We start from the raw sequence: 12,995 nt of genomic DNA on the forward strand, positions 1-12,995 counted from the left end.
TCTGCTTATCTACAGCTCTGCCATCTTCTTCATGGAAGGTCTGAGTGCTCGGCTGCAGCAGCAACACTGCCCCCTATTGGCCAGGCTGACTTTGTACACGCTCTTTATTTATTTGTGGGAGTTTAGCTGGGGGTTTCTGCTAAGGCTGTTTGGAGCCTGTCCTTGGGACTATTCAGAATTCAGGTTTAACTTTATTGGTCTGGTAACACTTGAGTATGCTCTTCCCTGGGCCCTGGCAGCTCTTATAGCTGAGAAACATGTCATCAGCAACACTTTGAAGATACGTCTGGATAAGTAACCACCATTTAAAGATACTGTTTTTTATATCATGGCACACTGGTATTTCACGCATATGGCTTGCCATTGTTAAAACTTGAACTCAAATAATTGTTTTCATTTGTAATAATGTGTATGTGAAGAGTTTGGTTCCAAAATGAGATAACATTCAAAAATCATGTTTTTTATTATGTTATATACGTAAATGGCAAATCAAAGCAAACCAACTGCAGTTTGATTGATATTAATTGGAATGCACAATAAAGAAAAACATGATTTTTGAAAAATAAAAAACATTGAGTTAACACATTTTGGAAGCAAAACTCTTAATTTATAATGAGATTTATTGACATATGTGGACTCTATCCCTGGCACTACCAAATTTGGACTGATAGCTCAGTTCGGATTTAGCCTGAAATTCACCTTTTTGTTTACTCTGTAAACACATGAACATATTCAACTGTAGCTGGGGCAGCAAACGTTCTCCTCTTTTTCTACTTTATCAATCCAGTATTGAATCTTAGAGATACACTTAATAGCAACATTGTCAGCATGTACAAAACCTCTGTAAAATCAAAGCAAAGATACAGTATGTATTTGCATCATGAATATTATATTTTGTATCTAAGCTACACTACTGTTAGAGGTTTTCTTTCAAGTATAAGAATACCCTGGATTTAAACATGCTGTGTCTGATTTCAGCCATTTATCTGCCTTCCATGAGACTTACTGTATTACACCCCCCAAACCATATATTTTCTCTCCAAAAATGCATGGTTCCCTCCCCCTTACAATTGTTGGCTGTTTATAGAGCATACACTACACAGAATAAATTGTTGGATTAATCTTATTATGACACCCGTTTCCACACAATTGAGTTGATTTATCTGAATTAAAGATTACTTGTCCGCACAATTTGCCCAGTTTAAGTTTTTGCAACGTTTTTCAAAACAGATGTATTTATGTTCACCACATGTCATATATGGTTCTATCAGAGAACACCAGAGAGTTTACTGCATGACCATTTGCAGAGTAAAGATGCAAACATGCGTATAGAGTAAAATGTGCTCCCCCCAAACCTAAGTAAAGTCTTTACTCTTCACCCCCATGGTAACCCCCCAAAACAAAAGACATCAGCAAATCTTCTGAATTTCATCATTACAGAACAAAAAAACACTTACAAATGTCCTTAACCTTCATCCTGCACAAGAGATCTCTCTGTAAATGTGGTTTTCTGCCAAAAATTGTGGAGCTTATAAATATAATAGTTAGAATAATTATTGAACACTTTCTCTGCTTATTTTAAAGTCTTTTATTTTATTTAAACTGATTGAAAGTCTCTTGACATTTAATAGCAATCTATAATTAAAATGGTATTACAATATATACATTGTTATAAAGATAATTCATCTGGAAATAATATTTCTTGTTTGAAAATTTCAATAAGGTTTCTTCCTCGCCGGGTCTTGAGCAACATACAAAGCAACACAATCCTGTGATCGTTTCCACTGATACCTATTGGAATCCACACACAAACACGGTGACGTATAGAAAATAGTTGTCATCTGTCAAACTAATGTAAATATTTACTCTACTGTACGATAATACTCTACACAGTGTATATAATAAAAAAAACTAAAATAGTCACTAAGGATAGAACTGTCAACAAAATTAATACATGTAAATATAAATATTTATCCACAGATTTATTCCTGTTTTTAAGTTCTGTCACTTTACGTTTTTAAGACTATCCAATAATGTGGATAAATGATCAGTTGTGTTAGATGTAGCTTATTACAAACTTTCATTCAAGTAAATTAAAAGCACACTCACTTTGTTCCTCCAAAGATAAGGAGACAGTCTCCTGCAGAGAGGTTATAATCTTTGCCATCCATGAAGACTTTGGATGATCCCTCCTAATTGAAACAATGAAAAGTGAATGAAATTCAAGTATCAGGCTAAAATAAGCTGATGATACCACAACTTGATCTAGCATGCGCTAGAATAATATAACCCTGTGTTTGAGGATGGCATAAAACCCTGTGTAAGGCTCGGCAAGAGATTCATTGGATCATCACCTGCCATGGGAAAATGCGTGAACAAAATGTGAAATTACAACCCTGAAGACTAAAAAAAACAGTAGAAACTGTTTTTGGGTCTAAAGAGAGATAGAAGCAGATCTAAAGGTTTAAAAGACAATGACTTATACGGTAACATTTATTTTTATAAGAATCAAGAACGGGTGCATTATAGTGAGTGACACAGTTGCATTGTGTGAGAAGTGTGTTGCTGTGGCTAAAATAGCAACCTTGCATTCTGCTTTCACACCTCCAGCATTTCTGCAAAATTGTAACAGCTCAATAAAAAAATAAAAAAGCAGAAGTGCAGTTTCCATTTGTTACAATATAGGTTTTCAAAAAATCGAAATGAATAGGAAAAGCATTATACTTTCATACTGTACAAATGAACCGAAGTCTGACACATGGGACGTTTACAGCACAAGATGCATTATGATTGGATGAGAGGAATGAATATAATGCTGTACAACTGCAAGTACACACATTAATGTGTTGTCTTTTGTTTTCAAATAATTGTCTGATCGACATGATGTGAGGAACTATGTTTACCAGCTGCCAGATCCAGCCATCAGTAGGTCTCTTAGACTCAGATGTCCCAGGACCGAAGAGCAGAGTCTAACAGATCAAAAGTAAAAAGTCAGCATGTGTATCACTGTCATGGTAGAATACTTTATTACGGCTTGTAGCTGTTACAAAGTAGAAGCAGTTTTTGAAGTTTTATTGGAAGCATTAATGGAAAGGAGACACCATTTGTCAGATATTACCAGTGATTATGGATATTTCATTAAGATACAGGCTCAGCAACGCATGGGGAATTTAAGTCATTTAAGATTTTGAGACTTCATTAGCAAGTCTGCCATCCAGTCAATACTGGATTTAAAATGAGCTAAAAATGTTACCTTGTGCTGCACAACTTATGTTTATAAACTTGGACCTCACACATTTTCGTGCTGTTTTGGGTCATATATAATTGGACAGGACTTAAATATGTTTGGACTTATTATTTTAAGAACAAGCACTTATGTTAATTAAATTGTGCTGTAATGTGTGTCAATAGCCACAAATGGTGACCGTTCACAGTTGGAAATGGAGTTAAGGATCTGACCGTTAAGAACTATACCGTTTATATCTCCTTTTCCTCACCTCAGTCTCAAATTGAGCTCCAAACATGTCCACCGGCTGATCGCTGGCCAGTGCGGGTTTATGCTTCTCCACCCACTCTCTGAAGCAGAAAGGTGTCATAACTTTCATGGTGTTGAATGAGAATGGGGCTGGCTTGATGGGTTCAGCTGCAAAATGAAAACATAGTTACCAAAATTACGCTAAAAAAAGAGATTGAAATTATGATGAGATTAATATTGATTTAGTGCTTTACTGGACGTTTAGCAGTTTTACTGCCACTAAAGTAATACAGCATGTTTAAAAGGGCTTCTCTGCAGTTCACACATCATCACTCATGGTACAGATTGTGATGTGATATTTCAATCTACAGGGCGTTCACCTGACCATATATTTTACTCGCTCCACTCATTGAAAATGAATTGAAATGCAGCAATTTGTACCATGGTATCTTATTGCAGCACCTCTCAGTTTAGTTGCTCTCTCTCTGTGGCAGACTAAGATGAGTGATCTATCCATTAAAAAAGTGTCTTCAGCTGCTAGAAGCCAAAAATGACGATGGATGGGTGAAAATAATGCCTTAAACTGTATAATATACAGATCTTACATGGTTTATAAAAAAAATCTGGAATCTTCCTCGAATCAAAATATTTTTCGAGTGATGGCGATCACTCCATTTCATTAGAATAAAATTGTATAATACATTTTCTCTCATCTGCACACAACAATGCAAAAGTAATAAATAAAACAAAAATAAAACGATTGTAACAGCTAACTGTGTTCTTGTTTTGTGGAAGTCGGTGTTTGTCTGGTATCATGAGTCAGAGAAGAGTAAAGTATCCACCTGGGTCAGGCCTTCCTGTTTTATGCTGTTTGGAATCCATAAACCTGACATACACAAATGCAATCCTTGTGTTTGTGCACATGCATAATCAAACATTAAAAAAGTAAAATATTCATAGAGAAATCCAAATAACTTACTCTTTTATGACAGGAACAAGTTGGGTTCCGAGGTTTTTACAGTAGAACCAGCGCTCAAATAACACATCAGTGGTATTATCCACATAATACCTTGAGTAAAGAACATATTTAAGGATTGTTTGTAGGACGGAAGGACCCCTTAAAATATTCCTTATGGCTTTCATTTAGTATTATACTTCATAATAAATAAAAGATGTATACAAACTTACACCATGGCTAATAATAAATATTGCACGCTATGGTCAATTTTTCCCTAAAAGATTTTTGATCATGATTTGTTTTATTGGTTTTATTATATCAAATCTCAATGTCTTTAAGAAGCCTTGGAGGTGTTAGAGCAAACAGCATTTTTCTATTAGAATTTATAGGGTCATGGAGCAGATGAAAGTCACAGTTAGGATAATGATCAAAATGATTCACACGTTTGTTTATGATTCGGAGGTCACATTTAATAGCTGGGGTACCTGAGTCCGTCTGTTTCTGAGTCAAGTCTTCTCCTCTCCACCACCAGGCCAACAGTATTTGCCTGTCTCTGGGGGGAATGAGGAATCCGTGCTGGAAGTAGGAACATCTGAAATCCACAGATGAAACAAGAGTTGTTTTTTGGCTTTAAATAACCTCGGCAGGTGACGTGGCTAATTACACCTGCAGGTTATAAATGTGCGTGGCACAAACGTGTCTTCAGGTTGTTTTGTCTTCAAGTACCGCTTTGTGTGCATGTGTGTTTTTTACATAGCAGTTACCAAAAGTAGTTCTAAGCACTACAGTTACTGAGCCTTATATAACTATAATAGAGAGAGTCATGTCTAGTCTAGAGCGTAAATGTGTGCCTCCTTGTAAGAGGTTCCTTGATGTGCTGGACAGACATGGGTTTTTTTTAAATGTGCTTGGGGGTTGGTCATGCTACCCTGGGGCTAAAGAGAAAGTGCAAACTCTGCAATGTATTTGACATCCGAGTTCTCCATGCTCGGCGTTCCTTCTTTAAGAACGGCCGAGCAGCCTCCCCCGACCTGGGGCTCGCGGTTTGATTTAGCAGAGGCACGGGAGACGGAAGCCGTTTCCCCTGTGCACTCGCCGAGCCGTGATGTCCTCGCGTCCGCTTCCGAGGCGTGCCCCGGCACTTCTTTGGATCGGGCAGATGACGAGGCATCCCTTGTTTCTGCGGGCTTGGAGACGGCCGCCTCGGGCGTTCCTCTCGCGACGCAAAAGCACTGGTCAAGCTTCTCTGCGTGCTGAGGAATGCAGTCAACCGCCTTAAGCTGGACTGGCGGCAGGAACAAGAGACCCACAAGCACTCAAAACTAGACAACAGGTATCTGTCGGGTTGGCCAAGAGGACGAGTTGTTGGCGCGAGACCATTGGGGTACACGATGGTGCCCCGTGTGGAAGAGACGCTGGCGAGCTATCTCTCCCCTGGGACATCATCGTCTCTGAAAAAGCCCTTTCTCCCCACCGAGCCTTGCAGGATTACATCTGCATTGATGGGGAAGGCTTTTCAGGCAGCTGGTCAGACTGGTGCTGCCCTGCACACCATGGCGGTTCTGTAGGCATACCAGGCTAATTTGCTGCACGACGTGAGCACCAATGGGGTGATTGATGAAACAGCATTCTCAGAACTACACCAGGCCACAGATTTGTCTCTCCGTGCGACCAAGCAGAAGGCCCATGCCATTGGTCGTTCTATGGCTGCATTAGTAACCACGGAGAGACACCTGTGGCTGAACCTCAAAGGCATCAAGGACCGGGACCCTGTGTTCCTCCTTGATGCCCCCATCTCCCCTTCTGGACTGTTTGGTGATGCGGTTAATACTATAGTCACCAGATTCCGGGAGACAAGACGCCACAAGGAGGCAGTCGTTAGATATCTCCCCCATTGTGCTCAAGCGTCTGGAGCGTCGGCCCGACCAGGCATACAGTCTCGGGTGGGTCCGGTCCTGGCCCAGCAGATCCTGCCCTGGCAGAGGAGAAATTCCTGTCCCTCAGAGCGATTCACATCCCGGGGCATATGAATGTGGGAGCAGACTTGCTGTCCAGACAAGCTGTGACGAACGGGAATGGAAACTCAGAGGTGGACCTCTTTGCTACACAGGAGACAGCACAATGTCACCTCTACTTCTCTCTGAGTCATCCAGCTCCCCTGGGTCTGGACACGATGGCCCATACGTAGCCCAGACTGCATCTTTACGCATATCCTCCGATACGCATCAGGGTTTATGTGGCCGCCATTTCGGCTTGCCATGCCCTGATTGATGGGGTTTCTGTGGGAAAACACCACTCACCTTCGTAATCATACTTTAGATTTAATACTGTCTTACGGTATAATATATGTGGACGTAAAAATCCTTCAGCAGAGCGAAGACATTTTGGATCATTATCTGGTATCATGCTTGCTTCACTACACTATGGTGGCAAATCAAACTCCTAGTTACAAATATGGTAGAACAATAACTTCGACTACAAAAGGTGCGTTTCTTGATAATTTGCCTGAATTGTCATAAATCTCTAGAATTAGTAATAACGTTGAAGATCTTGACTTTACCATTGAAAATTTTAATGCCACCTTCTCGGAAACGAGACATAGTTGACAGCACGACACCGTGCAATAATGAACACACTCAGGCTCTAAAGAAAGCGGCACGAAAAATGGAGCGCAACTTTAAGACAACCAAAATGGAGGTATTTTGAAGGATAGCCCTAAAAACGTCTAGATCCGCCTACCTTTCATCACTAATAAAAGAAAACCAGCATAACCGTAGGTTTTTATTTGATACAGTGGCTAAATCAACCAAAAATAAATCGTTAGCGACTTCTGATTCTGTATACCAGCATAGCAGTGATGAATCTATGAACTATTTCACAAATATTATTACTCTAAAAGATATTAGAGAAAAAATTACAACTATGCAACCAGAAGTGAAACCCGCTGAACAAACGACTAACTACAGCACCCCTAAGGAGAAATTGCGATTATTTTCTACTATAGATCACAATGAACTCTCTAAAATAATTAGATAATCTAAATCAACTACATGCATGCTAGACCCTATACCTACAAATCTACTGAAAGAGATGCTCCCAGAAATGATAGATCCTCTACTTAACATTATTAACTCATCTCTGACACTAGGACATGTGCCTAAAGCATATAAGGTGGCTGTTATAAGGCCCCTTGTCAAAAAACTACAGACTTATTTCGAATCTACCTTTCTTATCTAAAGTTCTGGAAAAAGTAGCCTCAACTCAAGTATGTTCCTTCCTCTAAAGGAATGAGATTAATAAAGATTTCCAGTCTGGATTTAGAGCACATCACAGTACAGAGACTGCTCTGATTAGAGTTACATAACTCGAAAATTATGTTGGTATTAAGGGAATAGCTTTGAAATGGCTTAGATCTTATTTATCTGACGTTTTCAATATGTAACAATAAACAATCAGGTATCACGCAAATCGCAAGTCCAGTACGGTGTACCACAGGGCTCAGTCTTTGGGCCTATGCTCTTCACATTACAAATGCTACCTCTAGGAGATATAATAAAGTGACACGGAGTAAGCTTTCATTGCTATGCTGATGATACGCAACTTTATATTTCTTCAAGCCTCATGAAACACAGCAATTCCATAGCAATTTTTTATTACTGAACTCGGACAAAACTGAAGTGTTACTTATTGGACCGAAAACCGGCATATGTAACAACCAAAAATACTGCTTAACTATTGATGGATGTTCCATAAAACCCTCATGTTCAGCAAAGAATCTTGGCGTTTTATTCAATAGTACTATGTCATTTGAGAACCAGGTCGCCAACACCTGTAAAATTGCGTTTTTCCATCTTAAAAATATATCTAAACTACTTTTTATGCTGTCACTATCAGATGCAGAGAAGCTAATTCATGCCTTTATGACACCAAGACTAGATTACTGTAATAAACTATTACACGTACAAAAAAGTATGAGCATATTAGCCTGGTTCTTTCAACCTTGCACTGTTTACCTATAAAGCATCACATTAACTTTAAAATCTTGCTTATTGCCTATAAAGCCCTGCATGGTTAAGCTCCTCACTACTTGAGTGAACTTCTCACATATTACTGTCCTTCACTACTCTCTCAGGCATCAGGTCAGTTGGTAATACCTAGAATTTCAAAATCAAGAAAATCCTTTTCTTATTTAGCGCCTAAACTTTGGAACTTGTCTTCATGCACTGTCCAGGAGGCAGACACACTCTGTCAGTTTAAATCTAGACTAAAGACGCATCTTTTTAACCATGCATACACTACACTATCATAATATATATATTCCAAAGATTTAGGCTGCACTAGTTAGATCAGAAGGAACCAGGAACACTTCCAATAACAACTGATGCATTTGTTTCATCAAAGAGTCGTCATGGGACTTAGCAATAGTGCTCGAGGGTCTGGTTAGCACCCCTTTTGAACCTATGGAGTCAGCACCTATCAGGCTTCTGACCTTTAAAAGGGTTTTTCTAACTTGGCTCTCAACCTCGCCGTCCTGATTAATTTTTGCCCCTGGGGTGGTCAAAGCTGTTCTGCATCCTCACCCGAGTTATCTATCTAAAGTTCCGGTCTCCACCGTGCATCCGTTTGTTCTTGAGGCCTTCTGTCCTCCGCTGTTCACGATATCTAGCAGGAACGATTACACCTACTGTGTCCAGTACATGCTCTTCAGAATTACATCCACCTCACTAGCCAGTGGCGTAAATCGGAGCAGCTTTTCGTACGTTATGGGAGCCGCAACAAGGGGGTGGCTGCCACCAGGCAAACAATGTCACATTGGCTGAGGAATGCTATTGCTCTGGCCTATGAGGCCCAAGGTCAAGCTTCACCTCTAGGCATCAGAGCTCATTCAACATCTTCTATGGCGTAAGCAAGAGGTGTCACCTTGCAGCAAGTGTGTGATGCAGCGGGCTGGTCCTCTCTGCACACATTTGTCAGATTTTATATTCTGGATGTCCATTTTACTCCAGGCTCACACGTCCTGGAGTCTACATCCCAGAGTCCCGTCTGAAGTCTCCTCTTGGCTTGTGCACATATACCACACAACCTTGGGGGGTCCAGACACCTCCAGTGCTGCGGCGTTGGTATTCTCGTTCCCATAGCGTTTCAAACGCAGCATCGAGAGTAGCTTTTGATAGGGAATGTCTCGGGTTACTTGGCTGTAACCCTTTTCCCTGAAAAAGCGGGAACAAGATGATGCGCCTCAATGCCGCACTGTAGGTGTGCCGGACGTCCTTTAATTAAAAATAATACAATTCTGGTTCACCCAAAAAGGAAAATTCTTTCATCCTTTACTCACTTGTATGTATGACTTTCGTTACATGCAGAACACAAATTAAGATATTTTGAAGAACATTGGTAACCCAGCAACATTGGTCCCCATTGACACAAAACCATCGAGACATTTCTCAAAATATATTTTCCAGGATTCGAACAACAGCGGCAGTAAATTATGATTTTTTTAATATTTTTGTGAACCATCACACATTAGTCAGGGATAAAGTATAAAGCAATATACATATTTATACATTAAGTATTTAAGAATTTGGCATTGACATGGAATATTCTTTAAATACTGCAGTATTTTTATCAGGCAGAAAGCTGAAAGTAGCAAGAAGTCTCCTTTGCTCTCCATTAAATCTGACTGTCTTGGAGGAGCAATTGTCTACTGGCAGTGTATGACAGATAATAATAGCAGAGCCATTTCTGAGGAAACATGAACTGTGGGTAGTCAAGCCCGACCAGTGTCAGGATTCTCACCTCTCCCTCTTGGATATGCACATCGTTGTGCTTGCCGTTCTCGATCACTTTGAGAACCATGTCACCCCTCACCTGGTAAAAGAGCTAGAACACAAAGGGGAAGTGAAGCCGGAAGTCAGTGAAAAGAATTGTGGAATATGGATTACGCAATTGTTTTTCTTTTTTTGTAACAACGACTAGTATTACAAATGTACCGCTGTTTGTACCAGAAGCTCTTGATTTTGTCATATAATTCACATACCTTGGAACAGGAAGATTTATAGCAGATTTGGAAATAGCTTTGGGTTCCTGTAACTCAACCCAGCTCTGATGCCAAGGTGCTTGTCTAGCAAAGGTCATTTGTTTAATTCCCAGAAAAAAAGAAATTTATAAAATGCATACATAATGCTTTGCTAAATGTAAATTAAATGTCAAGACATGACCCATAAGCACAGCCAGTGCATTTGGACAGACATTTTGTATCCTTTTGTTCTATGAAATTCAGATACAGTAAGTCTGCCCTTAAACCTTAACAAATCCTACACTGAAGTTACACTAAACTGTAAACTTATGTAACATGTTGTGTGTCTAGAAAACTTTCTCAATGTGTAGAATATCTGTACACATAATCGCTGTTGTTGTTAAGGATGGTTTGCGCTGACCTCTAGTGACCAAAACTAAAGCATTACCCATTCCGCAGAGAACAGTCTGGCACACAAAACTAGGTCATCTTTTCAAAGGTATGACATGGTGGGCTGCTCAGCAAGAGTCAGTTATATTCACTTCCTACTGATGTTTGATTTTTGAAATAACAGTTGCGTCTGTTCCACTGAATAAAAGTCTTAATTAAGGCTTGGGGGTGTTTTTACTAAGAACGAATTCCCGCCGAGAGTGTTGTTAATTTGCACAGACATTGTTTTAGTATTCGATTCACTAAAGTAATTATGCAAATCATGAAGCTAAATCAGAGGTGTGGTTCCTGAGTGCTGGATGAATGTGAAGAATGCAGCAGACCACTGCAAATGACCTTCTGTAATAAATTGAAGAGAATGACAATGACCGATGCTGTGATTTAGATCTTTATTCCTCTGACTATTGTTGTTTCTATTTTTCTTTCATGTTGATTATTTTGTTATAATCATCGTTAAATAAAATAGTTGCATTATACGCTCACCTAAAGGATTATTAGGAACACCTGTTCAATTTCTCATTAATTGAACCACTCATCTCCACTACAAATAGGAAAAAGAGGCTACAATTTGCACGAGCTCACCAAAATTGGACAGTTGAAGACTGGAAAAATGTTGTTGGTCTGATGAGTCTCGATTCTGTTGAGAGTCAGAATTTGGCGTAAACAGAATGAGAACATGGATCCCTAATGCCTTGTTACCACTGTGCAGGCTGGTGGTGTAACGGTGTGGGGGATGTTTTCTTTGCACACTTTAGGCCCCTTGTGCCAATTGGGCATCATTTAAATGCCACGGCCTACCTGAGCATTGTTTCTGACCATGTACATCCCTTTATGACCACCATGTACCCATCCTCCTATCCACTGCCAGCAGGATAATACACCATGTCACAAAGCTTGAATCATTTCAAATTGGTTTCTTGAACATGACAATGAGTTCACTGTACTAAAATGGCCCCCACAGTCACCAGATCTCAACCCAATAGAGCATCTTTGGGATGTGGTGGAACTATCGCTTCGTGCCCTGGATGTGCATCCCACAAATCTCCATCAATTGCAAGATGCTATCCTATCAATATGGGCCAACATTTCTAAAGAATGCTTTCAGCACCTTGTTGAATCAATGCCACGTAGAATTAAGGCAGTTCTGAAGGCTAAAGGGGGTCAAACACAGTATTAGTATGGTGTTACTAATAATCCCTTAGGTGAGTGTATTTTTTAGGAGTTCTAGTATTTTACAATTGGATTGAAAAGTCATTCTCTAACTTTTTGCCTAACTGTAGAAAAGAATTAATGACTTATTGTCTGTCAACCATTGTAAAATCATATAAGGGCAATAAAGTGTGAGAAGCACCAAAAATATGCTTAATATAGACATATACTTGAAAGCATTATATAATGGCACCATCACAGAGACTTTGTCCTCATTAAATAGAGAAAAAGCACAGTGTATAAAGGGTCAAGTCCATGTAATGAAAAACCGTGTGTGTAAATCCTGACAAGTAATTTAACTTTCAGCATTTCAAAGTACAGCCAAGATTGTGCTTTATTAGATCGTTTATATAGATCATATCCTCCTCTATTGATCTTTTTCGCTAATTATTCGTGATAAATTTAATATCACTGCTGTTAAAAGTCTTTTTTGTTTTTATCACTTGCCCATCTACTCAAGTTAAGAAGTCTGTGATAGTACTCTTTACATTATATTCAATGAGCAGTGTGTATAGCACCTCACCTCACCTCTTCCCCTTCCTCAATGTGATAATCCTTCCTTATGTTTGGACCACCAACATACATAATATTCAACTGATAAAAGTACCTAAAATGACATCATATAATATGGTCAGTTGTAATGGTAGATGTCCACCTTCATGAAAGATAACCGTTTTGAAAGTAAACACGAGCTTACTTACATTAATTTGTTGCACACAGGTGGTAGAAAAGAACTCTCATTTTCAGAAATCCACTTGTCAATGTTCACATGAAGAGATGTGTTGGTCATTTTTCTTTCTAATTTAAGAACAGAGAAAGATAGAAAGAGCAGCAAACTTTGTGACCAGTGATTTGTTTCACCAATGAATTTGTGACAACCTGCGTTG

At 39.4% G+C, this 12,995-nt stretch overlaps 1 protein-coding gene across 1 annotated transcript; it reads right to left on the minus strand.

Annotated features, from left to right (window-relative positions):
• Nucleotides 1-1,569: 1,569 nt before the first annotated feature.
• Nucleotides 1,570-12,992, minus strand: haao (3-hydroxyanthranilate 3,4-dioxygenase). The gene is made up of 10 exons (XM_079473119.1): nt 12,810-12,992; nt 12,637-12,715; nt 10,230-10,313; nt 4,919-5,025; nt 4,455-4,544; nt 4,318-4,361; nt 3,498-3,643; nt 2,904-2,969; nt 2,110-2,192; nt 1,570-1,791 (listed from the first exon to the last, which is right to left on the minus strand). Exons 1-10 carry the CDS (start codon nt 12,896-12,898, stop codon nt 1,716-1,718), a joined length of 864 nt encoding a protein of 287 aa, XP_079329245.1. The 5' UTR covers nt 12,899-12,992; the 3' UTR covers nt 1,570-1,715.
• Between the last annotated feature and the right edge of the window lie 3 nt (nt 12,993-12,995).

The sequence above is a fragment of the Barbatula barbatula genome, assembly GCF_947034865.1.
Source record: "Barbatula barbatula genome assembly, chromosome: 14".
Classification (NCBI taxonomy): Eukaryota; Metazoa; Chordata; class Actinopteri; order Cypriniformes; family Nemacheilidae; genus Barbatula; species Barbatula barbatula.

What these genes read in the sequence shown, in the direction of transcription:
- haao (XM_079473119.1), bottom strand. Translation starts at nt 12,898, where the DNA reads ATGACCAACACATCTCTTCATGTGAACATTGACAAGTGGATTTCTGAA. An exon ending in AACAGGAAGGCCTGACCCAG is followed by an intron (nt 3,644 to 4,317) that starts GTGGATACTTTA and finishes TTCATTTTGCAG; the next exon opens with CTGAACCCATCAAGCCAGCC. An exon ending in ATGGCTGGATCTGGCAGCTG is followed by an intron (nt 2,193 to 2,903) that starts GTAAACATAGTT and finishes TGTTTCAATTAG; the next exon opens with GAGGGATCATCCAAAGTCTT.